Below are 26,878 nucleotides of genomic sequence, written 5' to 3'. Positions count from 1 at the left end.
AGGGAGAGAGAGCTATGGTGGACATTTTCTCGGCACAATGTCAATATTCATGCTCAGACACAAGGAAGGCTTTGCTAAGTGTTCTCTGAGGCTCCCAGGCAGTAGGGGGAATTTCTCCATTTGTCCAATGAGTCTGAGGCTCTGGGGTCCTTGGCATGGATGTGTCAATGTCAACTACACACATCTACTCAGGACTTAACACGCTCAGGGCTTCTTCAATTCCCTACTGTAGTAAAATGCACATAATATGAAATTGCCCATCTCCACCAGCTTACATGTGCAGTACAGTGGCATTGGACACACCGGCCATGCTTTACAGACACCGTTGCTGGTTACTTCCAGAACCCACCCTGCATTCCACATGCTAAGTTCCCACAATCACGCCTGCTCAGACCTTGCAGTTCACTGTTTGCAAACACCAGCTGCAGACCAGAGGCTGCATGTCTGTTTGCCTGGCTGAAGACATGCAGGTTGTCAGCATGAGTGCTTCATGGTCAGGCAGCCCATCATTCTTGTCTTCTTGGGACCACTTCGACCCCAGACTTGGCACGTGTGCCAGCAAGAGCAGGTTCCTCCCAAGATTGGCCACCACAAGTGATACAGTACTGCAGGGGTCATTTGTATACTCCAGGCTGTTAACTCCCCACAGAGTCTTCCTGTGGACTTCTGGAAACTGACCGAGCTCTCTCCATAGAAAGAATGGATGCAGAGGAAAGCCTTCCCAGACCAGCTCATGAAGGGTGTGTGTCTTATACAGTCTCCACAGTGTGACCTCACAAAGACGCTTTCCAAGTTGCAACTGAAGATGTTCAGAGCATGTCCTAAGTGGCTCAGGGATGAGGGATTTTCTCCAAAGCTGTTAAGAACTCTGGGTAGGCAGAGCATTTTCCTGTCTCCTAGCACCCCAGAGTAGGCACAGGTAATCATGCAGGTGAGACTGGAGGATGCCAATATTGGTGGTACATTTAGCACCTAGCTGATGTTTTTCTATGGCTTCATTAGGCGGGATGGTAGAGATGAGGTCGCAGTCAAAGGTGTGATGATAAGGGACATCATAGGGCTTTGGTGCTGGTGTCCCTTGCAGAGATAATTGTCATTTCCCAGATGATGTATTTGTATATCAGGGTTTCAACTTTCACAAATGGGAATGGAATGACCCAGTGTCCTGAGTGACTTATAGGAGTAATTGTTCCTGAATGCAGACCCGAGGTTAGAGCCTGTTTGCTTCATTCCAGGCACGTGGCCTCCAACAGGAAGTGGCAGCTCTTTGTGATTCTGTTGCTTCTCATGCTAAATATAGATAATCACATCTCACAGGATCTCTGAGACAAGATCCAAGCACCCACTCCACGCCTAACAAATGGAATGTTCTGGAAGCGATCTCACTTTCCCCAGGCTTATCTTGCCGGTAATAATCCTTGACTTTCTGGTGTGCAGGTTTGGGAACCAGACCTTAAACTACCGGCTCTTCCATGACGGGAAGCATTTTGTGGGTGAGAAGAGGTTCGAATCCATTCACGACCTGGTGACAGATGGCTTGATTACACTCTACATAGAGACCAAGGCTGCTGAGTACATCGCAAAAATGACCACAAATCCCATCTATGAGCACATCGGATACGCCACTCTCCTCAGAGAAAAAGTGTCCCGAAGGCTGAGCAGGTCTAAAAATGAATCAAGGAAAGCTAGCGTCAGCAATGAGGAGCACACGCCGGTGGAGAAGGTGAGTGGCCTAGGGCACGGACGTGGGTAGTCGAGCTTCAGCTTGTGCTGACTGAGAAGGGGCAATGGTAGATCCAGCCTGTCAGAATGTCGGGGGAGACTCCTCCCCAGTTTCAAACTGGAGTGCCAAAGGGTCTTTAGACTCTTCCAAGTCAACCCCCTCTTGAGCTACAGGAGAGAAACTCAGGACCCACGAATGTCCCAATATTTGCTCTATGGTCAGAGCCAGGACTTAGACAAATAGTCATTTGTGGGTTTATTTGTACTTTGAAAGAAAATACTCCATTATTGTTCAATGCCAAACAGCGGATGAAAGATGTCTTAAATTGCCACTTGGGGCCTGCTGTCTCTGGCTACAGAGTGGGCCAAGTGCATGGTATTTGTGTCTGTCTGTCCCTGTCCTTGGAATGTGTGAGTATCCATGGGCAGGAGGCTAGCCACCTTTTGAAGGTGGGCTAACCTAGATGAAGAGTTACAGGAAAGCTTAGTCAGGCTGATCGTCGTCCCCGCCCGCCGCCGCCCCCCCCCCAAAGCATGCTGCACTTCACTGCTATCAGAAAACCCCTGAAATGGGTGAGTGTGAGAGCAGGCGTGTTGTAGCAGTGGAAGGATATGATATGGTGAAGGGGACACCATTTCTGTCTCTAATGTCCTGCTGCTTATTTGAAAGGTACCGCCACAGTTGGCCAGCAGACTTAGGGAATGTGTCCCTTTGAGGACCCTCTGCTTTGCCTGGTCATATCTCCTTCCTTCTGAGAGTGACAGCCCACCACATCATCAGTACCCACTGTGATTGAGCCAAGCCCAGCTTTAGAGTGGGCTAGGACTGAACAAAGAGGGAGGCATGGAGGGCAAGATGGCACTGCTGCTCCCTTGGGCACTGCTAATCCTCAAACTCAAGTGGGCTCCTGATGCCAGGGCTGGTGGAAACCAATGAACTCTTAGGCTGAAGGTGAGGACTGGGCATCAAAGATGGGAGACTCACCAAGTACTGGGGTGGCTGGAGGGAGCAGCCAGTCTGATGGCAGCAAGGGCATGATGTTAATGGATTTGCTAATTGAGTCTCAGAGTAAAGGAGGGCCTTCTCCAGCATCCCATCAGTTGAGCAGCTGGCCCATGAAAACTTAATTTGCCATTTTCTTTTTATAACTCTGATATCTCCCCAACACCTGTGTATTCTCTCAGAAATAATTGATTTGGGATATTTTGGGACTGCTGATTGTTTACATTTAATAGAAAAGTTGCCTCTGTGTGTGTGTGTGTGTGTGTGAGAGAGAGAGAGAGAGAGAGAGAGAGAGAGAGAGAGAGAGAGAGAGAGAGAGCCATCTTTCAGAGTTTGTTCTGGTCCAGATGAAAGCCAGTCCTTAGTGTTTGGAAATCTGTTCAAAAGCGATTTAGAATAGAAAATCTGGAAGCTGACCTTCTCAGCCATGATAAATCAGGAGATGAATTGTAAAATAAGTCTCTGAAGTGGTGTTTGTATTTCTGAATCACAGAGCAGTGCCATTTGAAAACACCGTCTGTTACAGAGAGCAGGCCCACAATGGAAACCAGCAAGGACGTTCCATCCATAGGAGCTGGTATTTCTGGGCATTATTCTCAGCAGGAGTCTGATGTGACATGATACGCCCTCTGTCTTAGTGAGGGGTTATATTGCTGCCGTAAAATACCATGACCCAAAAGCAAGTTGGGGAGGTTTATTCGGCTTACATTTTAATATCACTGTTCATCATCCAAAGAATACAAACAGAACAGGAACCTGAAGGTGGGAACTGAAGATGATGGAGGGGGCGCTGCTTACTGGCTTGCTTCCCATGGCTTGCCCAGCCTGCTTTCTTATAGAACCGAGGACCACCAACCCAGAGGTGGCCCCCACAAACTAGGCTGGACCCTCTTCCATGGATCAGTAATGGAGAAACTGGCTCTACAGGCTGGCCCTCAGCCTGATCCTATGTAGGCATGTTCTCAGTGGAGGTTTCCTCCTCTATGATCACTGTCGTTTGTGTCAAGTTGTCATAAATCTAGCGAGCCCACACTCCCCTAGAGCAGTAGTTCTCAACCTCCCTAATGTTGTGATCATTAATACTCCTATTGTGGTGACCCCAAGCATAAAATTATTTTCATTGCTACCTCATAGCTAAATTTGTTACTGTTGTGAATCATAATGTAAATATCTGACTGTCTTAGGTGACCCCTGTGAAAGGGCCGTTCAACCCCAAAAGGGGTTGAGACTGACAGGTTGAGAACTGCTGCCCTGGAGAATTGAATAATCTGATATTCACTGAGTGAGCCAGCCTGTACTCATTGACTGGGGAGGAGGGCAGTAAGGAAAGAAAGGGAATGCTGAAGGAAGAAGCCCGTACTCAGCAAGGAGTTTGAAGGACAGTTGTCAGGGGTATGGATTTCCTTGGACACTAATGATGTTTTTGGCTTTTGTGAGGAATATTCTGGACACTAGGTCTGGTCACTTGCTGCTGGCCACTTGTTTTGTTGGTAGCTTATGAACTCACTTGTTAAGAATCCATCCATTTCTCCATGACCTCTATTGACATGTGTCATTAGGAAAAGCCTCCGTCTGGCCAGAGATCCTGTTCCTCTTCAGGGCAAGGATGGGGCCTGTTGCCATGGAGGCAAGGACTGGAGAAGAGCTGGGGGGAACTTGAGTAGATTGACTGAAAGGAGCCTGAGGTATCTGTCCGCTTCAGTTAATGGCTTGCCGTGAAGGTTAATAGTTGACTTCCCAGCGATGCTCAAATCCAGCACATGCATTGCCCGGCACTCAAATGTTACTCACCCATTTGCTTTATTGATCACTTCCAAGTAATATCTAGAATAGAATATGCTATTATAAATCCAAGCACAATAACAGTGCTAATTGGAAAAATTTATATTTACCCCTCCCCCCCTTCAGATTGGTGTGGTGTCTAGATTTACTTCCTGCCCAGGCTGCTAGCAGTGAACCTGTCTTTAATAACTGTAGGTGAGGTGGGGAGCCTGCAGGCAGAAGGGAGCTGTAAAGGTTCCTCCCCTACCAGTAGGTAAACTTCATGATTCTTTATTTAATTAATTGGCTTTGAAAACGTGGTATATTTGGGTTACCCATTTGGTGCATTTAATTAAAATGGTCATTCTAGTGCAATACATGAAATACGTGTAAATGTATTTTAGAATTTATAGCACACATAGATTATCTACTGGTCTTCAGGGGGAAAAAAAAAGCAGAAACCTGGTATAGTATGCAGTCTATGAATAACACTGAGATTCAAAACCCAGATTGCACAGACATGGAACTCGGTCCCATTTTAGACTCAGAGCAACTTTGCCAGATCTCCATATATGCCTTATTCCTGCTTCACTCTAGCTAGAGGTGAGCCCAGGCTTCCCATCCCACATTCAGGACATCGTAAATCTGTGGGGCAGCTGGACCTCATTGTGCCCTCATTGCCTCTGTGGCTCTAAGTAATGTCTTGGATTTGGCCACTGTCCTGTCAATGGACATTAAAAATCGCTCAGTCTTTACATGGCCTGCTTTTGAAGCCACATTACTGATTCTAACTATAAAAACCGACCTTTCTCACCAAATGCATCCCACTGAATCAAATAAATGATATGGAAAGTGCGTCTGTATTAACTGGGTATAGTCTGATGCAGTAAATTGCACCCATATTTGATGTGAAAATAATGTGTACCAGTGAGGCAGTAAAAGCACTTTTAATAATACACAGATTGAGTATCCTCTGCCCCAGATGTTGGGGAACCAGGGATCTTTCAGATCAGTGCTGGACTAGCAGCTCTTCATCCTTCATCCAAAAACCTGAGACAAAAATACTCTCAGATCCTTTGAAGTCTTAGGTCTGGGGCTGTATCCTATCTCTTCGTTCTCAGTTTTAGGGTTGCCTGGCCCCGTGTTCATTTCACTGTTTCTTTCCTGGCGTTCAGTGCTCGTTACGACTTCCTCGCACTCCTGGCTGCTTTTGGAGGATGGTCAGCCCCAGTTCTGTCTTGTTCATTCATTTCAGTGTTTCCAGTGGTAGTAAATGTCAGACAACGACCTCCATGAGTTCTGCACCAGCAAGTCCATATACTGCACTGCAGGCAGCTGCGCCCCCCCCCAAGATGGGAGGGGCCGATGCGGAGAAAGGAAAGTGCAACTGTATCTTTATGTGTCATTTATGTAAACCAGAAAACACTGGCTTTACATAAAAGGGTAGCCATCGCTGATTGCTGGCTGATTGCTGCGAGGGGAAGCAAGAGTCTGAAAGGGTGAGTGTGGAAGGGACTTGTCCTCTACGCTACTGTTTGAAGCCCTTTCAGCTTTGAACCGTGACATAAGTAGTATCCACTCAAAGTCTGAAACAAGAATAAAAAGCTTACTGTGTCTTGCATACACACGTCATTTAAGGCCAAGGAAAGTGCTTTCTGCCCTGGGTGCTGCACATGCTGATCCAGTTGCCTGCCTCCTGCCCCCTTTATCATGCTCACAGTATCCCTCCTCTTCCACCCCATCCCTCCAGGTTGTTCACAGGGGATCTGTGTTCTCAGGACTTAGTGGGGGTTGGGAACTAGAAGGTCATCCCAGCACCAGACAGAAATGGCTTCAGTGTGGGAACAAGTCCTTGAGATGGGGGTAGGTTTGGCTTGGCCTTCCTGGAACTCCCACCCCTTCCCTAGAAGCTTCCCAGTCCGCTGCCTTCTTCCATCCATTTCCCTGCCTTGCACCTTTCCTCAGGCTGCTACAGGACCAGTGCCCCAGTCACTTTTACAACCTGCCACAGGCAGGTTCCCATTCTCCCGCCCTAAAGCTCTGGCCAGCAGCCTGCTCTTCGGCCTCTGCCTCCGTAGATAACCCTCCTTCACTGAGGACTCCCTCTGTTCCCCCTCTGTCCCCTCCCCCACCTGCCTTGAGAAACCATCCTCTTTCTAGCTGCCCATCCTCACACCAGGTGACCCCTTCTCTGTGGTCCAGCTGCCCATCTAGATAGCCGTGTCTGCATTGTCCCTGGCCTCAAGGCAATTACCAGGCGGAGGAGGAAGGCTTGCTCAGCCATAAAGACCAGCAGAAGCCTCTGGAGCAGATGGAGGTCACTCAGGGTGTTTTCTCTGAATCTTAAGATCCCACAAAATGCCTGGTGCCCCCTGGAGACTGCTCAGCAGTGCTGTCCTAGGTTGGGCTGCAAGACAAAGCTCAAATACCTCAGCAGGATCTCGGCTGGCTACGTGCTTGAGCCTGGACTGACAGAAAAGATTCAAGATCTCAAATGGTACCCAAAGGAGGAGGTGGGAAAAGTCAGGTCAGAGAAAGCAAAACAGGTGAGAGGCGAGGAGGAACAAGCATCTCTGAGTCTGCCCTTTGGTTCTCCGCATTTTGTGAGAAGCCATGCTTATCCTTAGAGGAACTGGGCAGGGATGCTAATCCACCATCTCCTGGCTTCTGGAAGCTGAGCGGTGCTTCGAGAGATCCAGCCTCTCCAATTCCAGACTATACTTGCCAATGATACCCATCTGCACAGAAAGAGAAACATGCTCAGGGGGACTGGTACTACCTGACTATACAAAGAAATCTGGAGCCACAGCGTGACTGGGTGTGGAAGGCAGGTAGTGAGGGTTCAAGGGTTAACGGAAATGCCCATCAATGGTATGGCCCATCAATGGCACCACCTTGCCCTGCCTTCTTATGCTGCAGGCTTCCCTCTCTAGCCCACATCATCTTTCTTTCTCTGTGCCCTCAGCCCGAAATGCTTTCTCCCTCCTGTGGGGGCTTCTTTGGGGTTCAGTGCAGACAATTTTCTCTTTGTGAAACCTGCTAGGATTCACCTCATGCCTCAGAACCACCCAAGAGACCAGCACACAGTCTTGATGTGGACTTAGTATCCTAGGTAACTGTTACACCTGCCATTCTCGAACTGTGGCCCTGAATACCAACGTCTTTGGCCTTTCTGAGAAGATAGTTAGACATGCAGTGGTCAGAGCCACTGGATCAGGTCTTCCAGAGGCTCTGGTCAATCTTTACTGGGCTCCAGATGGATCCACACAGGCAGTGCTGGGGAACTTGTGATCTGGTGCTTTTACGAATCCCGGTGAAAGCCTTTTTTTTTTTTTTTTTTTTTTTTTTTTTGTGACTCCTGGTTCCGAATCCCAGCACATCCCTAAGTGCTCACCTGCAAACACTTGTTGAATGAAGCAGGAGCAGATAATGCAATGTCACAAATGGAGCCAAATTCACAAGGAAGATCAGTGTATTTCAGATGCACCCAGAGCCAGGTCAAGGCTCTTCTCTGGACAAGCTCTTTGATCCAGGGGCTAGAATCTGGCTGTGAGCCTCCTGCAGCATCAGGAGAAGCCAGGGCCCAGAGGAGCAGGGATCCAGAGACCGTCTGAGCAGATGCTTTGCTGTACATGACAGGAAACTGAAACATGAAACACAGGGTGTTTCTGAAACCTCTCAAAGGCTCAGAGAATGCTGCCTTAATCTGCACTCCAGGTAGACTACTTATAATTAAGATCTCTGAGGTGTGTCCATTACAGCACTAGGCGCCTGCCTGAATCAGCCGGATCTGAAAAGTGAACTCTTATCACACTCAGTGGCCCCAGCAGGACCCCTGCAGGAAGCAGAGGCTGGAAGTCTCAAGAGAATTGGTTGAACTGGAAAACTTTCCCTTGGGTTATTAAGAGCGGGCCACCACCACTTACTCAAGGGTCCAGGGGTAGCAGGAAGATTCTGGTAGGTTCATGAGATGGAGTGGAAACTGACACCCCACATCACTGTCCCTCTCCCAGCCCCCAATTTCTCTCCTTCTACCTTCAACCTGCACTTCCCATTGGGCAAACCCAGCCAAAGTCCTGGGGCACAGTGCAGGGAGCAGGGTGCAGTCTCCAGGGTCCAGTCTACTGATAGGGGCCAGGCAGGAGAGACAGAAATCAGAGAGTGTGTGGTAGAGAAAAGCGTGGGGAGAAGCCAGCCCAAGCACACAGCAGTCTTTATGCCCTCAGCATGGTTCTCATAGCATTCTGTACAAAGCTATCTGGCTTCTGAAGCCCAACATGCCTTACACATGACGAGGCTACAGTCCCTTTCTCAGATGGGCTCACAACTGTGTGCTGTGCTTGGGAGCTTGGTTTTGGGATGTTGAGTTTCTCTGTGTCCATTAGATTTAAGTAAAATATTGACCAGTGCCTTTAGCCAAGCTGAAGAGCTGCATTCAATTACACACCCCCACATACCTACACATCCACGCATATGCACACGCAAGCACACATACACTTACAGATATGCACATGAGCACATACACACTTACACATGTACACATGCACACGCAGCACACAGGCACACACACACACACACAGGTAGATGAACACACTTGCATGCAGAGCACAGACACAGAGGGGGCGTTGATGAGGACTGGACCACTGATATAAAGGAGGTGGGAATAGAGCTGCTTGGATTACAGGGTCCAGAAAAACCGCCAATTCTCTCCTCAGGAGGTTCTTTGGAAATAGCACATAACTGACATAACCAGGTTCCTCTCAGGAGTCAAGGATAAATGAAGATGAGCGGAGCCTGGCTAGTGAAAATGACAGGTACAGTAATGACTGTGGTCATCCATCTTCCTGCCACGCACACACGGCCATAAAAAACGGAACGGGGAATCGCTGCGTGAATGAATTTGAACTAGCTTGATGCTCTCAGGAAGCCAGGATTTACTGGCTATTGTTTGGAGTCAGAATCTAACCTCTCGGATTTACCAGGGGTCTGAGCAACAGCTGACCTGGTTGTGGGTGGGGCAGTGAAGGTGAGGGGAGCTCTCCCTTTATGTAGATGAGAGTTTTGGAAGGAAAACCAACCAAACAACAGACAACGTGTTCAGTCCTCTTGACCTGTGGAATGAGAAACTGCTGAGGTTCTGGTATCTAGTGCTACCGGGCTGAAACCCTGGGCCATGAGCCGGGAGGTAGACCCAGGCAGAGAAGATGGACATTCTACCTCAGTTCGCTGCTTTTCTGTTTCAGAGCACACTGGCTTACATGGAGGCACATTTGATAGAGGCCCCAGGGTGTGCGGGAATTGCCACAGTTAATTCTGCATGCCCCAAGTAGGCGTAACTGGTGGTGACAAAGTGTATGATGCTTTGGCCCTCACCCTTGGCTGCACACTGGAATTTACTGAGGAATTTCAAAAACAATCAGAAACCATGCTTGACCTCATACCTTTGTAAAGAGATGGGCGAGCATGTGCAAGGTCCCGGGTTTGATTTTCAGCACCAGCTGAAATAAAAGAAAGAAGGAAGAGAAGCACTAAGACATTTATATTTAACTGCTTGGTATAAGTCCCAGGCATACAATTTTAGAAGTTCCAATTGGTACTAATGTGTAGCAGGAGCTAGGAGCCCCTGCTGTAGAGGACTTTGAGTTAGGTCATCTGTGACCTGGATTGACTTCCAAAAGCCTCAGTTCCCCCCACCACATCTCTGTTCTTAGGCTTAGAGCTCTGCAGGAGATACAGGTGTGTGTGTGTGTGTGTGTGTGTGTGTGTGTGTGTGTGTGTGTGTGTGTGCGCGCGCGCGCGCGCCATCCCTTTACAAACCCTCCTTTATATCCTGTTTTAAAAACAAAACAAAAAAACCTCACTTGGCCCAAACATTGGCTATTTTCTGTGCAACACTGCCATCTTGTGGTAGACAGGAGGAGTGTGCTATACTTTGGACAACCTGAAAGATCAAACTTGGCAGATGTAGGAGTAATGAGCATGAACAAATTTTCAGCAGTGAACTCGCTGAAGCATCCTCACTTCTTTGGGGTTTATAGCGCATACTTGGCTGTCAAATTGTTGGGGATGTTTTTCAATGTGTGCTCGCTTGCTGCAAAAGCTGCTCAGCTAGCCTGGGCTGCCCTAAGGATCCGACTGGCTGATTTGGGAGCCAGAAGTGTACAAACTTCTTGGCACCAGAACTTTCTTGGACTGTTTAAACTTACAGAACATCCCAAAGAGTATCTGACTATATCTTATTGCTATTTGCTATATTAGATATTAAATTTCAAATGTTTAAATACTCATTTAGATAAAGCAGTAGGAATATCTGGTTATCAAGTATACATGGTGTAGTTTATGAAGCATAGCCCTGCTTTCAAAAATAAGGAAAATGTCTGCATTTTGGCATTGCTTTGGCGTATATGTAACTCTCAGCATCTGCTTTAGTGGGAGGCTGCCGGAGTCACACGTCTGATCCTGCACTCCACCTGTGATGATAAACTGTTTAAGTATGGAAGGAAGCCCTGGACTCAGATATTCGTTGCAAAGAGAGGGGGTGTTTATATAGACGTCTACAGGCAAATCTTTATGCATAATGAGCAATATTTAACAAAGGGCAATTTCTTAAGGATTAGTTACTGTAGCAACCACTTAGAAGAAAGTTGGTTTAGCATCATGGACTGACCTTCAGGTGCTCCCAACATTGATGGGCCCACCAAAACCTGCTGCTCATAACAGACACCAATGAACCAAGAACATGATTTCAGGAAGATCTGCACATGCAGGTCTCCAGGGTGGTTTCAGGGGTCACCGAACCACAGCCATCACCTTTGACTGAGGAGATAAATGATGCTTAACCTGGGCTGCTACCTAACCCAAGCCTTACAGTGAGGAGGAATAATGTCCCACAGGACTCTCAAAGGCGTTGCCCTCTGTGAGTGCAGACCCACTGGAAGTGGGTCTGAAGAGGAGTCAGCCACATAGAATGGAGCCCTGGTAATTCTGCCATATGCAGATGGCCTTCCTATCCACCTGAAATTGACTCCAGGAGATGCTCATGTCCCTGGTGCTGTGGGTAGTGTTTGCATGAACCACACACCTCTTCCCAAGTGTTGTGAAGTATCTCTCTGTTATGTATGACGGTGAATACATGTAGACCTATGCATCTCACAGTGATAATGTGTCCCTTAGGAAACTACAACAAGAAGAAGTTAATATATGTTCAAATACATGTTACCCAAGTATTTCCAGTCCTTGGTTGGTTGACTTCATGGATGGAGAAACTGTGAATGGAGATGTGATTGCATAGCCAATAAAGATCCACCAACCTGACCTTTCCCTCCTCCCTACACAGATGAGACACTGAGGCTCGGAGGGGATGATGTCTTGTGTCTCTGGCTCAGCACAGGTGTGGCCTTCTGTTCTTGTGTGGTGTCTGTCTGCACACCTGGTCTTCCACCCGACTCCCACAATGAATAGCTGTCATTTTGCTGCTCAGAACCTACTCAACACCTCCTGGAAATGGTACCCTGATGCACATCCCTCACATTCTCAGTTTCTAGATGTCATCTTGGAAGAGGATTATAGCTCAAGGCTGATGGGAGAATCACATTGCCCTGACCACTGATTGGTTCAAGAGTGGGCATGTGATGTGGTTCTGTCACTGCCAGTAGAACACCATAATTTCAGGAAGACTTTTCATCCCTCCCTCTGCCTCACTGGACTAGGCAAGAAACAGGTTTCCTGTAAGCCCTAAATGGAACTTGCAGAGAAAGAAGTTGAGTCCTAAGGAGAGCCTAAGGAGAGTTCTGAGCCTCTGGCAGATTTGTTATGCAGCTGGCTGCATTCTCCAGGGTGTAATTTGTTAGTTAATTCTTGGTTCAGCCTTTGGGCAGAGTCTTGGATGTTGGTATTGAAACTAAGTTGCTTCTGTTTTCAAAACTGAAGCTGTGATTCCAGCACCTGCCAGTTGCTCCTTCTGTCCCAGAATCCCCCTGGCTTGCTTTGTTGTGGACTTTCAGAAGAAAGAAAGTTAAGGTACTGAGATTCAGGTTCATTGTTATTTTGATCAGCTAGCCCAGGCTATCCTCATAATGGTGAGTTTGGTGGGAACTGAGGACCAAAAAACTAGCGTTCACTGCAGTGAATAGGAATACAATAAGGATTACAGATGGACTTGCCCACTGCCAGCGAACATACTCCCAACCTTTGCCTCCTGTCTCTAATGAAGTGTGACTGCAAACCTCTTGCTAATTAAATGTATTACGTGAAATTGAGGTAATAGGCTAAGAGACTTGGCAACCTTTAGTGAACTAGGTGTACATGATATTTCGAAGAAAGGATTTTTTATAACAAATGGGAAAAAAATTGACCCCCCCCCCTCTCTAGCAGATGCCTGTGACAGATGCCTGTGCCCCTCTTCCTAACCCTGTCATCCTGGAAGGGATGATGGGAACTGGAAATTCATCGTCTGATGGAAGAGAGAAATCCTGTCTGTGGTTTCTATGAGCTCATTGACCCATATAAATTTGTGGGAACTCTTTTCTGACCAAGTTTGGGAAAAGGGCGAGACATTTGTTTTCTAGTAATAGAAATGAGATAGACCTAACCACATTTTCGGGTGCTTGCAAGGCTGCCTCTGAAGCAGGCTGCAGGACGGCCATACTCACTTCCCAGTGGCGACATCTCTGGCCGGTTTCCCTGGTGACAGTTTCCTGATGTCCCCATTGCGTGTGTGCTTTCTTAGATCTAACTGACTTTGAAGTTCCCAGAGAGTTAATATTTCACCATGCTCTGAGTCCCCATTTCTGAGCCTTATGAAGTCCAGCCGCCAGAAGAATCAGTGAGGCTTTTACCCACCCAACTTTTATTACTCTACTACAGCTTTGTGACTGCGGGAATTGTCACATGTCATGTTCTGCAAACATTTACTAATGCTCAAAATGGAAGACAGAATTAGTAGCCATATGTGGCCAGCACACCCACCTGTATCAAGATGAAGGCAGTAATATTTTTGATGCCGTATATAAGCCATATGTTAAATAATCCAAGCTAAAAGAGACTTCTGTTATGTTCAGTCTGGAATGACCTGAGGGCTTACAACTAGCCTGCCCCTTATCTTCTTCATCAAGTTTGCCTTGGATCACAACCCATTATCAACTGCAGTATCATTTCACTCAGGCTAACAACCTTCACAGTTGTGTCTCCTCCTCTGGGGCAGTGAAGAGGGCAAGGAACAGAGTCTGCAGAAGCAGGGTGATTTGCTCAGGGGCAGGCAGCCAGTGATCTGCAAGCCAAGTTACTACTTAGTTCCTAAGGATGGGCACTGGGCTCACCAGCTTCCAGTCAGCTCGCTCTTCCCTTGCACCACACACAGGGAATCGAGTTTTTACTGTGATTACTACTAAAGCTTCTAAGAAAATGCTATATTGGGAATTATGTTGCTCCTCAAATATCAGTATTCATTGTCTCAGTGGCTCCTCAAATATCAGTATTTATTGTCTCAGAGGTGTGATTCTAACCCTCCTCTCCTGACTCATTTGTTCCCGTGAAGAAGTAGACACGGCTAAGAGGATCTTTAAGGAGAGACATATTCGCTGTAGACAAAATGAATAAGGTCCCCTTTGTGCATTCTCAGCTTTGCGATTTGTGTAGTTGCAAAGCTCTGATCCCTTCACTAAATCCCAAGTGACAAAAACAGGATACCTATCCAGCCCCAGGGTGCATCTCGCTTCTTCAGTTTTGATGAGATACACTGAAGTGAGAGGAAGGTGGATGTTAGGGAGTAAGGTGCAGCTCAGCTCACTCTGAGGTAGCTTTGAATCACCTGCTGAGTTCCAGACTTGTGACAGATGACCAAGAGAATTCGTATCACTGGATCTCTCTCTAGTAATCAACTAGGTCCCAAGAAAGAGAAGGAACACTAGTATTTCTTGGTGTATATGTGCCAAGCTCTATAGAGGTTGTCTTTAGTTGGTCCTTCAGTCAATCGTCGTGACTCTGGTGGGGAGCCAGTCGGGTAGCTGTAGTGAGCAGTTAACTGACAGGTGTCCTGAGTGAGACCTGACCACTCTGGCCATCCCAGCATGCTCCCATCCTAGTGGGAATATGGAAGACATTGGTGCTGAGGGCGATTTGAACTCTGGGTGCCTGGCTCAGGAGGTTTCAGAGCAGAGGAATCTTAGTATGTTGGCATGGAGAACATTCTTGCCATGTTTTGGTGAAGAATTTAGCTGCTCTTGGCCTTTTTATGAGGAGTGTCCCTGAGACTAAGGTGAAGAGATTCAGATTGGTTGCATTGAAAGAGGAGGTCTCAAAACTGCCTAGCATGGTCTGTCTCCTGTGGTTCGCTCTTATGAAGAAACTTTCGATCAGGCATAGCAAACTGAGAAAGGGAAAAATACAAAATGTCTGGTTCAAGTAATAAAGGAGCAGCAGGAAGTAGAATGGAGGTGAGTCCTGTGTTCCAGGAGCTGCACAGATTGAGGGAGTGGTGACTGTGGGGTAGGATCCCACCCTGCTGAGCTCATTGTTTCTGTTGTTGCCATTGAAGGAGGGGCAGTTATCTCACCTTAGGCACTATTGTGACCTGGCTATTGTTTTTATTTCAACATAAGGAGATATGATTGTGTGCCAAGTTGACAAAGGATGAATTGTGATGGCTATTGTCAGTTGTCAGCTTGCCTATATCAGGAATGAACTAGAGTCCAGAAATAGAAGGCACACCTGTGATACAGATCTTAAGGCGTGGTGGATGTGGTTACTTAAAGATCTTGTGAAAAAGAATTGAAGGACAGCTTAGGCCCAAGCATGGCAATATATACCTTTAATCCCAGGAGACAGAGGCAAGCAGATCTCTGAGTTCAAGGTCAGTCTATAGAGCAAGTTCCAGGATAGCCAAGTTTAGGCAGTGAAGGAGTTGGAAAACACAAAAGTGGTAGTGCTATAATAAAACAAGGTGGCCATGCTCCAGGCCCAGAAAGCAGCAGAACTTGGCAGCTTTAGCCATGTGTCTCTGCCTTTAGAGTCAAGAATAGAAAGGACTACTGGGACAATCGATGACAGTTGGTGGAGCTAAGAAGTTAGTGGTGATTAAGAAGAGACCAGCATCACTGAGGTGAAATCTTCTGGGAACTGTTTTCTGAGAGCACAAAGAAGCTGCATTCCAGAGATGGCCAAGGTTGCACTTCATGCTAGCAGCCAGACTTGATAATGTATAAGAATCACCTAGGTGATACTGGTTTTGGATGCATGAAGGGGTCATGGAGAGTAGCTGAGGCTTAGCACTGTGAGAGGCCATAGAAGACCATTGGTGAAGGTGCAACTTCAGTTTCAGTTGATGACCTAGGACTAAAGGGGTCATGCAAAGAAGTTGAGACTTGGCATCATGAAGAGAGTCTATGAGAGGCTGTTGGTGAAGCCTAGTTTCAGCAGAAGACCCCAGTGTATTGGAGATGACAGTACCATGGGATGATCACCAGGAACAGCAGCAGCAGTGGAGCAGAGTCAACCAGAGCCTAGAGTACTACAGAGGGCAGAGCTGGAGAAGTGACCCCAGTCCTTTGTAGAACCCTAGAAGATCCTGTGTGAATCCCAGACGTTGGAACAAGAAACTGTAAAGTTGAAGTTGCCTTGAATACTCCAAGATGTTAGAGGCTCCAGAGTAATTGGAATACCTGCCGAGGAAAGCTGCTAACAGGATGGAACCAGTCTGAGAGAAAGAAGTTTGTTGCAGTCCACAAAGATGAAAGGAACTGAGATATGAAGAGCACTTTGACATCATACGTGGAGATGCAGCGTTTGGAGTTTGCCCAGCTGGTTTTCTGTCTTGCTTTGATCCAGTATTTCCTCACTATGTTTGGAATAGTAATGTATATCCTGTAATGTTGGAAGTGTGTGATCTGCTTTTTTATTTTGATTTTTTTTTTATAGGGGATTACAGGTAAGAGATTGCATGAATCTTAGAAGATACTTTTAGCTTTTAAATATTGTTGAGACTGTGATAGACATGGGGACTTTTAAAACTGGACAAAATGTGTTTTTGCGTTGTGCTATGGCTAGGTATGGCCCCTATGAAATCGTATGTTTGAATAAACCTATAAGAGCCAGAGAGTGGAATGTGGTGGTTTGAATATGCTTGGCCCATGGAAAGTGGCGTTATTGAAAGGTATGGCCTTATTTGAGGAAGTGTGTCACTGTGTGGGCAGACTGAGGGCTTCCAATGCTCAAGCCCTACCCAGTGCAGAAGAGCGCCTCCTCCTGGATACCTGCAGAAGTGAGTCTTCTTCTGCCTGCCTTTGGTTCAAGATGTAGAACTCTTGGCTCCTCCAGCACCATGTCTGCCTGGATGCTGCCATCCTTCCTACCATGATGATAGACTGAACCTCTGAAACTATAAGCCATCCCCAATGAAATTGTCCTTCATAAGAGTTACCTTGGTCATGGTGTCTCTAAACAGCAATAAAACCCTAAGTAAGACAGGAAGCAATGACTATTGATACAATATGATTATCAATACAAAATCATTACTTCTAGTTAAGGACATAGGCTTCACCATTATAGAAAAGTTTAGTGTTGGGAATGAAGCTGAGTGGCAGAGTGCTTGCCTTGCATACACGTACATCAGGTTCTCGGTTCAATTCTGCAGACCCTGTTTATTAGCTGTAGGAATTCCCCATGGAATTTTTAGGTGTATGTATATATATGTGCATATATGTATATATATATGTGTGTGTGTATATATACATATACATATATATGTAATATATAATCATATCACCTGCACAGACTGTTTGCATCACTGCTGTTTCCAAGAGGAATTTTCACTGAGGAGAAACAAAATCAAACTTGTGAACTGCTTGCTTTACATGAATAGACCCTTTACAAAATCACTCAGAGCCATCATCAATGGTCCACTGAAGTTACATATCGCAAGCTCGGTAGGTTTTTCCTGCAGGGATTCCTGATAGGCTCCTGTAAGTCATCATCTCTGAAGGAGTTTGTGTGAGGGGCCCCTGTGTTATTTGCCCATTGTGTCCTTTCAATGTTCCAAAGAAGTGGGACCAAACAAGTCAAGCCAGAAGTAAGGTTTCCATATCGAGGGTCCATTTCACAGTTCGGATGCTGCTATGGGCCATTCCCTGCATTTACCTTGTTAATTCCCTTTCCTGGTTTGAGCTGCACCCATCCATGTTCATGACTCTAGCCTGTCTGCACACTGTCTAAGCTGTCCGCATAGGATATGAGGTGCTATAGAGATGGGCTCACTTTCCTGGTCCTTGAGTTCTCAGAGTCATAGATCTCTAGTTGCCAGTGTTGGGAGAAGCAGATGGATCTGGCATCTGCTTTGTGTTTGATACACACTGATGCCACGACAGTCATGCACTGTGAATCCACTTGATAGTCACCTGTGTTGTAATGTGGCGCTCAGCAGCTGCTTTGTGCAAAGTCCGTGAATGACATGGGTGTGGAGCCTCCGGTCCTTGACCCTCGTTTGTACCTTTGAAGACAAGCCCACTCAGCACCGGGCTAGAAGCCTGTGTTGAGTGGTATTGCCTATTACCAATCTTGCTTCCAGACCTTCTGCCAGCCTGGTTCTGTATTCCAAAGGACCTGACCTGGAAAAGTTCCTCAGTGACTCTGAAATCCCAGGCTAAAGCTGGAAAACAGCCTCTCTGTGCTTTTTTGTTGGAGCCAGTTTCCTTCTTATGTTGTCAATGTCTGTTTGCCAGTGGGTTCGTTTGGGCATCCCCTCTACTCTCTCCTCCCTGGCGTTCTAACCCCTTTACTTGGGTCCTGGAGGTTGTCTTAGCTCCATCAGCATCCAGCCACACTTGGTCCTGTCCACTCTCTATGCTGTATCCGGGCCCATCTGTAGCTACCAGGTCTCACCTAGCCAACCTCCTCTCAGTGACACATCCCTGTCACTTACAGCCACAGAAAGCCTCTCAGATGCCTTCTGCTACTACAGGGCTATGTGGGGACAATATAAGGCTGCTCAGTTGTCCACCATTAAAACAGTTTGGGCAAAGAGCTCACTATAGTTCTATAGTTCCTTATAATTAGCACTGAAGATTCTGCTCAGAGCAACAATCTGATGCTGTGCAGAAGGCCTCAGAGGGGGGGGGGGTAAAAAAACACCAAAATTTCATTTTCTGGTGTCCCTGGGTGAAAAAAAAATCCATCTCAAATGCTCTCCTTCTGCAGAAGTCAGTGTGGGGTCGCTCCATGCAGACATCCGTGCTTTAGCACATGGTGACGGAGAGCCTCCCTTTGCCAGGACTTGTGCTTCACAGAGCAAGGCTTGGACATTAGAGAACTTAGAACCACCATCTCTAGAATGGTCTTGGACATGAAGACCTTCAGCAGTGAGTGACATCATCCTTGAGCACCCCCAGGAAGGCCCGATAGTATTTTGGAGCACATCTTCAATTATTCTTCTCTTCAGGAGACTGTCACAATTGTGACTCTATGCAGTTAGCCAGTGGACTTGTTGGGGTCCATATTTATCTTAGCCTTAAAGGTTTGTTTTAACTTGTTTGCCCATTGCCATTTTTAACTGTGGAACATTTACAAACTTTTACTTCTAGTTTCTCTTTTTAAAAGCTTGGTGTCTGGAAGTTTACTTGCCATATAGGACCAAATCACAAAGTATTTGCTGCTCCACACCACAGACACACCTCTCCCTTCGCCTCCTGATGGGCAGGCATCTTGCAGTCCCACCCACCTCTGCCCTCGGATGGGCAGGTCCTTTGTAACCTCAGTTTCCTTAATCACTATCCTCCCTCATCCACTTCCCTCCGTGTCCCACAAGCCATTGCTGGAAGACTTTGTTCTTTTTAACTCTGTAGGCGAATTGCACTTGAGTTTGCTTTTCATTAGTCACCAGGAGTGGGGACAAAGGATTTTTACTTAAACAGGCACCTAAGGACAGATACCATGGTTCTGGATTCTCTCTCTCTCTTCTGGTTTATAGTGATGTATTACTACAAACTCAGCTTATGAAAACACTCTGTTCCACCCTTCCCCTGCCCATGGGGCCACCTCCATCTGCTGCCAAGCAGAGAAAGCTATCCTGGAAAGGGCTGTGATTGCCCACCTGGATAATCTCTCCTATCCTATAGTCCACAGATTGGTACCTACCTTTGATGACATCTGGAAAACCTTTGATCATGTAATGTAACTATATAGCAGGATATCGTATATACCATAATCAAGGGAGTAGCTCCAGGGACAGAGGTCATGGTAAGAGTCTAGAATTCTGCTGCCCTGACCTCTGGCCATTCTGCCGCCTCTCTCACACCCTTGGTTGTCTCTTCTCACATATCCCTTCATTGCCAGCTCCTGTCTTTTCTGTAGACTCTAAAACCTGCTATCATTCATCCATTTGTTTGAATGAAGGAAGCAAGGTGGTAATGTAGTGTGTATTTTCTGCTCAGGCCTGGTCTCGCTGTCAGCACAGGGGCTGACTCTTAGCGAGCTCTGTTGGCCCATCCCCTATGTGTATCCTAAGTACCCTTGCTCAAGTCTCCCAAGACCAATCATGATTAACCACACACATTCAGAAACTTTTCACACTGAAACAGGAGCCCACTCTTTGTCTAGGGGACCTAGAAGTTGGCCAGGACCTCTGTGCAGCAGCTACACAGTTGAAGGAGGGAGCAGGGGAAGAGCTGCTTGTCTTTCCAGAGACTGAGACAAGCAGTAAAAGGAATGAGCTGCAGGCTGATCTGATGGGGAAGCAGCAGTAGGGTTTGGCCAGGGAGGAGCCACCAGGCCTTTCTGTGGGCTTTGACTCTCTGTTCCCTGCTTGGATTGGATTTTGCCTTAATATCTTGTACAACCACATAAAATCTATTTTATATGACACAGAGAAGTTGATGACTTTTGGCAAGCTCACCTCACTGGACAGCCACCTTACACTTTGGTAGCACACACAGATATTCACACATACACATGCACACATATAGAGACACGCAAACTCTAAGAGACACATGCACACACATACACATGCATGTATGGATGCACAAACATACACTCACACACATGTACACATATAAACCCACATACATGTACACTCACACGCACACATTTGTGCATACAGAGATTCAGAATTCAAGGGTGTGTGAGTGTTTAGGTGTTTGGTTTTGGTTTTGGTTTTGGTTTTGGTTTTTTTGTCCCTCAGACTTTTGGAGCAGCACTTAAGGGGATGCTGTCTTACACTTAGAATTGTAAGGCACAACTGTAATTTTTAAATTCATTATGGCTAGATTAATTTTAGGTGTTCGTACAATGTGCCTTTGGAAGTTTACACCTGCCACTGTGCGCCGCTTTCCTGCCGTGCATGAGGGAGCTCGCACCACTAGCATTGTACTGGAAGCTTTGCGGCTGTGCCTATGCATTCAATGTGGTTTGCATTCTAACTGAATGTTAGTTCTTCAGGGGCTTCGGCTGTAGGAATTCACTTCAATTGTGCTTAAAAAGCAATTGGCTTGACGTAGAATATGTGAATCGGTTGTCTCTTGGTGTTTAAAGGCAGAATTCTCTATTAAGAGTTTAGTTTAACTACCCTCTATTAAGGGTTTAAACTGCTAGGATACTTGAGATCTCTTGAATAGAAAGGTCATATTGGAATTGAGAGGGGGTTAGGGACAGAGGCTTGATCAAGGGCCAGATCTTCTCATCACTCAGCCTTCCTCCTTGACTTGGTCCACCAGGGTCCATAAAGATCACTGTCCTGTTGTTATTATCACGTGATTTCCATAACATAAGGCAAAGATGGTGATAACAAGAACTTTCTCCATCTGTGTCTTCTCAAGCAAAACTCTCAATACCAGCTTTCGCTTCCCCACTCACCAGCCAGCCTATGCCCGCTTGGAGAGCATTCACTGACAAATGGGAACAAGGAGGGAGAAAACTGGTCTTACAGCAATGTATATCTGAACACATTGATTGCTGCCAAGGCCTACGCAAAGCCAGGCCAGGGCCTGCTTGGGAAGTAAGAAGGGAAAATGACTGTGGGTGGCATCCAGGGCAGGAAGGGGAAGTTTACCTGGTGTGTGGTTCAGAACAGCTCCCAAGTACAGCTCAGTGCAGCTGCTCATTCAAGCTCTACCACTGGGGAAAGTCGTCCATGCAGGCAGGGCAAAACCTCTCTTGTCCCCTGACTTTTCCAGCTGCTGGTAGATAATCACAAGCCCTCCCATCATGCACAGTCTCAAACACATTCTCAGTCCAATCACTGCAGTCCCCAGTGCTGAATAATACCAGGAATGTGACCCTGGCATAGAGAGAAATCTATCCTTCCACAGCCTTTGCCACCTGATCAGGCTGTGACCACATCATCCTTCCTTACCTCTCCTGTGCCCAGACCTCAGCATCCACAGTCAGGGAGGATGGAGAGCTGGGTGAGAGCTTGCATGACTGGGAGGCTTTACACATAGCACATGATAGACACACTGTGGGTGCTAGGGAGGCTACATCACAGCACCTCCTAAGTGCTGTTTATCACCAGAGCAATAACCCACATGGGAGAATGAGCGGGGTAGCAGGTGGTTATAATTTTACCAAGACAACAGTCAGGGGATGTCTTAGTTAGGGTTGTACTGCTGTGAACAGACACCATGACCAAAGCAAGTCTTATAAAGGCAACATTTAATTGAGGCTGGCTTACAGGTTCTGAGGTTCAGTCTGTTATCATCAAGGTTCGAGCATGGCAACATTCAGACAGGCATGGTGTAGGCAAAGCTGAGAATTCTACATCTTCATCTATAGGCTTCTAAGAGAAGACTCCCTTCCAGGCAACTAGGGTGAGGGTCTTAAGCCCACGCCAACAGTGACACACCTACTCCAACAAGGCCACACCTCCTAATAACATCCTTCCCTGGGACAAGCATATACAAACCATCATAGGGGGTTACCCATTTGGGACAATGAGGGAGAAGAACCACAGAAATGCCTGAGCAGTGTAGATTGATCCAGGAGCCAATTCTCTCCAGCATCTGTGCTTCTGGTTATCCCTTTGCTAGAAAGTCTCTTTTTAACCTTAACCTTCACAATTATCAATGTCTTGCTTGGGGTTTCTAGTCCTTTGATAAACACCATGACAAAAAGCAGCCAGGGGAGGGAAGGGTTTATTTGAGATTGCAACTCTCAGGTCACACCCCATCATGGAGGGAAGTCAGGACAGGAACCGAAGCAGAGGCCGTGAAGAAATACTGCTCACTGGCTTGCTCCCTGTGGCTTGCTTAGCCTGCTTGCTTATACAAGTCAGGACCACCTACCCAGGGATGGTACCACCCACAGTGGTCTGGGCCCTCCCACATCAGTCATTAATCAAGATAACACCCCCATAGACTTACCTATAGGCTAGTATTATGGATGCAGGTTCTTAATCAAGGTTACTTCTTTTCAGATGACTCTAGTTTTTGTGAGTTTGGCCAAGAAAACCTAATCCTGATGCCAGATGTGAACAGCTCCTTAGATGATTCTGCATCTGGTATGCAGCTGGCATTTGCTTATTTTTTTTCCCCCTGTGAGTTAGATGGGTGTTTTTGTTGTTGATGATGATCAGACAGAACCCTGTCTTCTTTTCCAGAGGCCCTCAGCTAGAGCATCCTGCTCTGCGACTGCTTAGGCAGCATCTATAGCAGTCAGATGCCATCCATTCATATAGAATTTAAGGGCTTTGGAGACTGGCCAGATAAAATGCAAAATCTACACTTCTCTGAAGTCACGGCTACAGTACACCTCATCCCTCAGAGATGGCCGCCTCCTGCTTTTGCCTTTGTACTCTGGAAAGTGAAATGGTTTGAAGTTTAACCAGCAAGGAGCTGAAGCATCATTATGGCCCTGATGCTCTACCTGAAATGCAAAAAGGTTAGCAAGAATTTCCCTAAGCTCCCAGTAGATCTAAATACACGCTGCTGAATTCTCCCTGCTTCTTAACTGAAGAGCCTCCCTGAGGGAGTAGGAGGCAAGGGAGCCAGAGAATAAATGGGACGAGTGCTTGCTGGAAGGAACCTAGGTTATTAGTAAATATGTACACAGGGAAATACGGTAGATTTAACTGTGCCTGTCGGTCATCCAGACTACTATGTATTTTTAAACAGAAGAGCAGAAGATAATAAACATGAAACGGTTACTAGTCGATGAAACAGTTGGGGCTTGCTTTGCATCATGGGTAATCCCAGTGTGTCTCTTGTTGCTTAACTCGTAGTTAAGAGCATTTTGAGCGGCTAGCCCTGGCCTTTCGGCTAGAATGGTGGTTTTCTTTTGAGCTGTATTTTCGCTGCAAGAAACAGAAGGAAAAGTCTGGTGTGGAATGAGAGTAGACACGTGGGAGGCAGTGATGCCGACAGTCCTCTGTTGGCTGACAGCTCTGCTGCTCCTGGAATATAAAAAGAAATTCCAAGGCATGTCTGCAGGAAGAAGCACAACTCTCCCAGTGGCTGCTTTTTCATCACAGGAAGCAGCTCCCACTTTGGGGGTGGGGGTGGTCTGTGGGGACAGTCCTTCTTCTCACTGTTTAAGTCAGCGGGTAGTTATGTATCTGCAATCACTGTTGCAGATGGAGGTTTTGTTGTTGTCGTTCTGTTTGTTTTAACTACACTTCAGCAAGAAGTAGTGTCTACACAGGTCAAACGGGCTCCATCGGATAAGATCTGGAAAGCCAGGCAGGACCAGGGAAAGTCTTGCGCATGAGGAGGTGACCTTGGGAAGATGTGTGCATTGGGCTGAAGACCGCAGGAGGTAGAGTGGGGAAGTTCCACGTTGCTGATCTGTTCTTCATCGTGACCATAACCAATCCTTTGCATGAAGATGCTGACGATACCCAGGCTTTGTAAAGTGAGGAAGCATCCTGGGCAAACTCAGATGAAACCTGTCTCATTTCAAAGGGACTTTGAAGTTCCCTGTGGACCACAACAACCCACAGAGATAAGTGCAGCAATGGCCCCGCATGCAATGGTTGTGACCATACGTCGTTAACAACAGCTCTTTCTCTTTTCTGCCTTCTGTCTTACAATTTTACCTTCTTTCTCTGGCAAACTGAAAGGCAGATGATGTGGCTGAGCTTGGCAGAGGATAGGAAGGCCTACACATCTCACGCTTTCTCACCCCTCCTCACCCTCTGCTAAGTGCTAGGACCTGGTTGTTTAAAGAAAAGTGTCTCTTCCTCTCCAGATGGGACTTTATGTCCACCTCCCCTCTCCATGCTGATTTGGCCTTGCATGGACTTTTACAGGTCTTGTGTGTGACGTCACAACTGCTGTGAGTTCATATGTGCAGCTGCCCTGCCGCACCAAGAAACAATGCTTCCTGAGTCATCTACTATCTTTGGCTCTTACCCTCTTTACTCCCCTCTTCTTCAGTGATCCCCGGCCTTTAGGAAAGGGGTACAGTACATATCTTCCATTTAGGGCTGAGGAGCTTTCAGTCTCTTATTCTCCATGCCACGTCCAGTTGTGAGTCTTTCTCTGTGTTAATCATCAGCTACTGCGAATAAGAGCTTCTCAGATGAGGGTTGAAAGCTGCATTAATCTATGAGTGTAACGATATGTCAGTAGGCATTGGTATGTAATTAGCATGTTACCATTGGGCAGTGTAAACATAGTAGATCCCTCTCTGTGGCCTATGAACTGTCTAGCTATAGGTTCATAGCATGAAAATGGCACCAGGTATAGGTTTCATCCTGGGAAGCAAAGTTTCAATCTTATCAGAAAGTAGTTGGTTACACCATCATGTTTATGTGTACCAGTATTGCACCAGTGGGCTTGTCTTACCAGACCAGTCATTGTCATTCACAAAGTTCACAGCTGGGTAAGACTGATGGTCCCTTCTCTCCTATAGTACCTTCTGATGGTAAGATGTGTAAGATATATGTTACAATTAAGTTCAAAATTATGTAAACTGTAAAACTTAAATGAAAACATAAAGAGATGGGTGTCTTGTGTCTCTTAGCTTAAATAAATCCCCGTCATGGTGAGAGCAGCTCAGTTTAAGAGGTGCACTGCTCACATTGACAGATGTGAGAGGAGTGTGGACAGGGCACTGTTCCCTCAGAGATAGTGTGTGGAGTCAGCATGGTGTATTAGCTTCCCAGAAAGGAGCATGGCTCTAAGGCAGGCCTCAGTTCTCACAGCACTTCCGAATTTGTCAGTTGTGTCAATAGTCTCCACTCTAGGCTGCTGAGAAATACGGAAGAGCTCCCGGGGAGAGGGACCTCTCTGTTCCAGTGTTCTCTCCATTTTCTATCTTCTATGCATTGGTGGTGTCTGGGCTTATTTTCCAGGGTAGTGCCTGGTGACACATTCTGCTCCAAACAATTCTACCTTGTTTTGTATTTTAGCTTAATTTAGATCCCAGGTACTTTCTCCTTATAAAACTAAATAAAAATGATGAGGTTTTAATCCTATTGTTACAAAATAGAGATGCTCACTGAACATTGAGTAGTTCAGAAAATCAAGAAGGATGATGCTAAAGGCTTTTGTAACCCACCACAGAGATACTGTGCCCTTCCGGAAGCTACAAGGTACAAGTCTGTTTGGTGTATGTTTGTCATTTGAATTAAAATTTTAGGTGTTCTCATTGTCTTCTATTTCTACAAAGTAATATGAATACTATATCTTTATTGTATGCTAATTAGAAAATGTAGATTTGAGGAAGACTTGATAGCCACCCCTAATCTGGCATTTCAGACACAATATATATATATATCCAGAAATGAACAACATTGAAAATCCATAAACAACCACAATGGCTTTCTCTGGCTAAGGCATTCAGCATGATTTCTTTCCTAGGTGGGTTAAGGATAAAAAACAAAACAAATAAAACTTTTGAATATTTTCCCAATGAAAATGAAAGCCCTTGAAATATAGTCTGAAAACAAAAGAGGTAAAATAAAAAGAGACCTTATTCTGAAGATAAATTTGCATCTATATTGTATGTGTGTTGCTCTCTCTCTCTCTCTCTCTCTCTCTCTCTCTCTCTCTCTCTCTCACACACACACACACACACACACACACACACACACACACACACATATACACACACACACCACAGCCTGGAGCTGACAGAAAAATGTAAGAGCTTCAAGTGCCAAAGTCAGCAACAGTGCTGAGCTGTAGAACCCAGGTATCTGGCCTTCTGTTGTGGGCTGATAGCTGAGGGAAGGAGCCGGGCTTCAGGAAAGATGTCCTGATGTCCTTCCGGTCTCCTCACACCCTTCTCTCTTATTCTTCAGGGAAGTTTGTATGGCCCTAGATTTCACAGTAGACAGCTCATGGGGTTATAGGAGCAGCAGTGATGAGTAATGGCGATAATGGTGAGCAGAAAAGGAACAGCCAGAGGGCAGCTTCCTCAGTACACATGGCCCACAGCAAGGGCAGTCAGTGCACACAGCCCACAGCAAGG

General features: G+C 46.4%; 1 protein-coding gene across 3 annotated transcripts in view; it reads left to right on the top strand.

Moving 5' to 3' along the window:
• Chn2 (chimerin 2) overlaps window positions 1-26,878 on the top strand; it is a 279,786-nt gene that overhangs the window by 196,679 nt on the left and 56,229 nt on the right. For all 3 annotated transcript variants that reach the window (XM_021164052.3, XM_021164053.3, XM_029478202.2), the window contains exon 6: window positions 1,438-1,723. In XM_021164052.3, the coding sequence (XP_021019711.1) occupies window positions 1,438-1,723 (286 nt within the window). The remainder of the gene's footprint in view (window positions 1-1,437; window positions 1,724-26,878) is intronic.

Source organism: Mus caroli, unplaced genomic scaffold, assembly GCF_978045245.1.
Source record: "Mus caroli unplaced genomic scaffold, Mus_caroli_1 scaffold_7, whole genome shotgun sequence".
Classification (NCBI taxonomy): domain Eukaryota; kingdom Metazoa; phylum Chordata; class Mammalia; order Rodentia; family Muridae; genus Mus; species Mus caroli.
The sequence above is the reverse complement of the archived record's forward strand: the minus strand, read 5'-3'. Positions and strand labels throughout refer to the sequence as shown.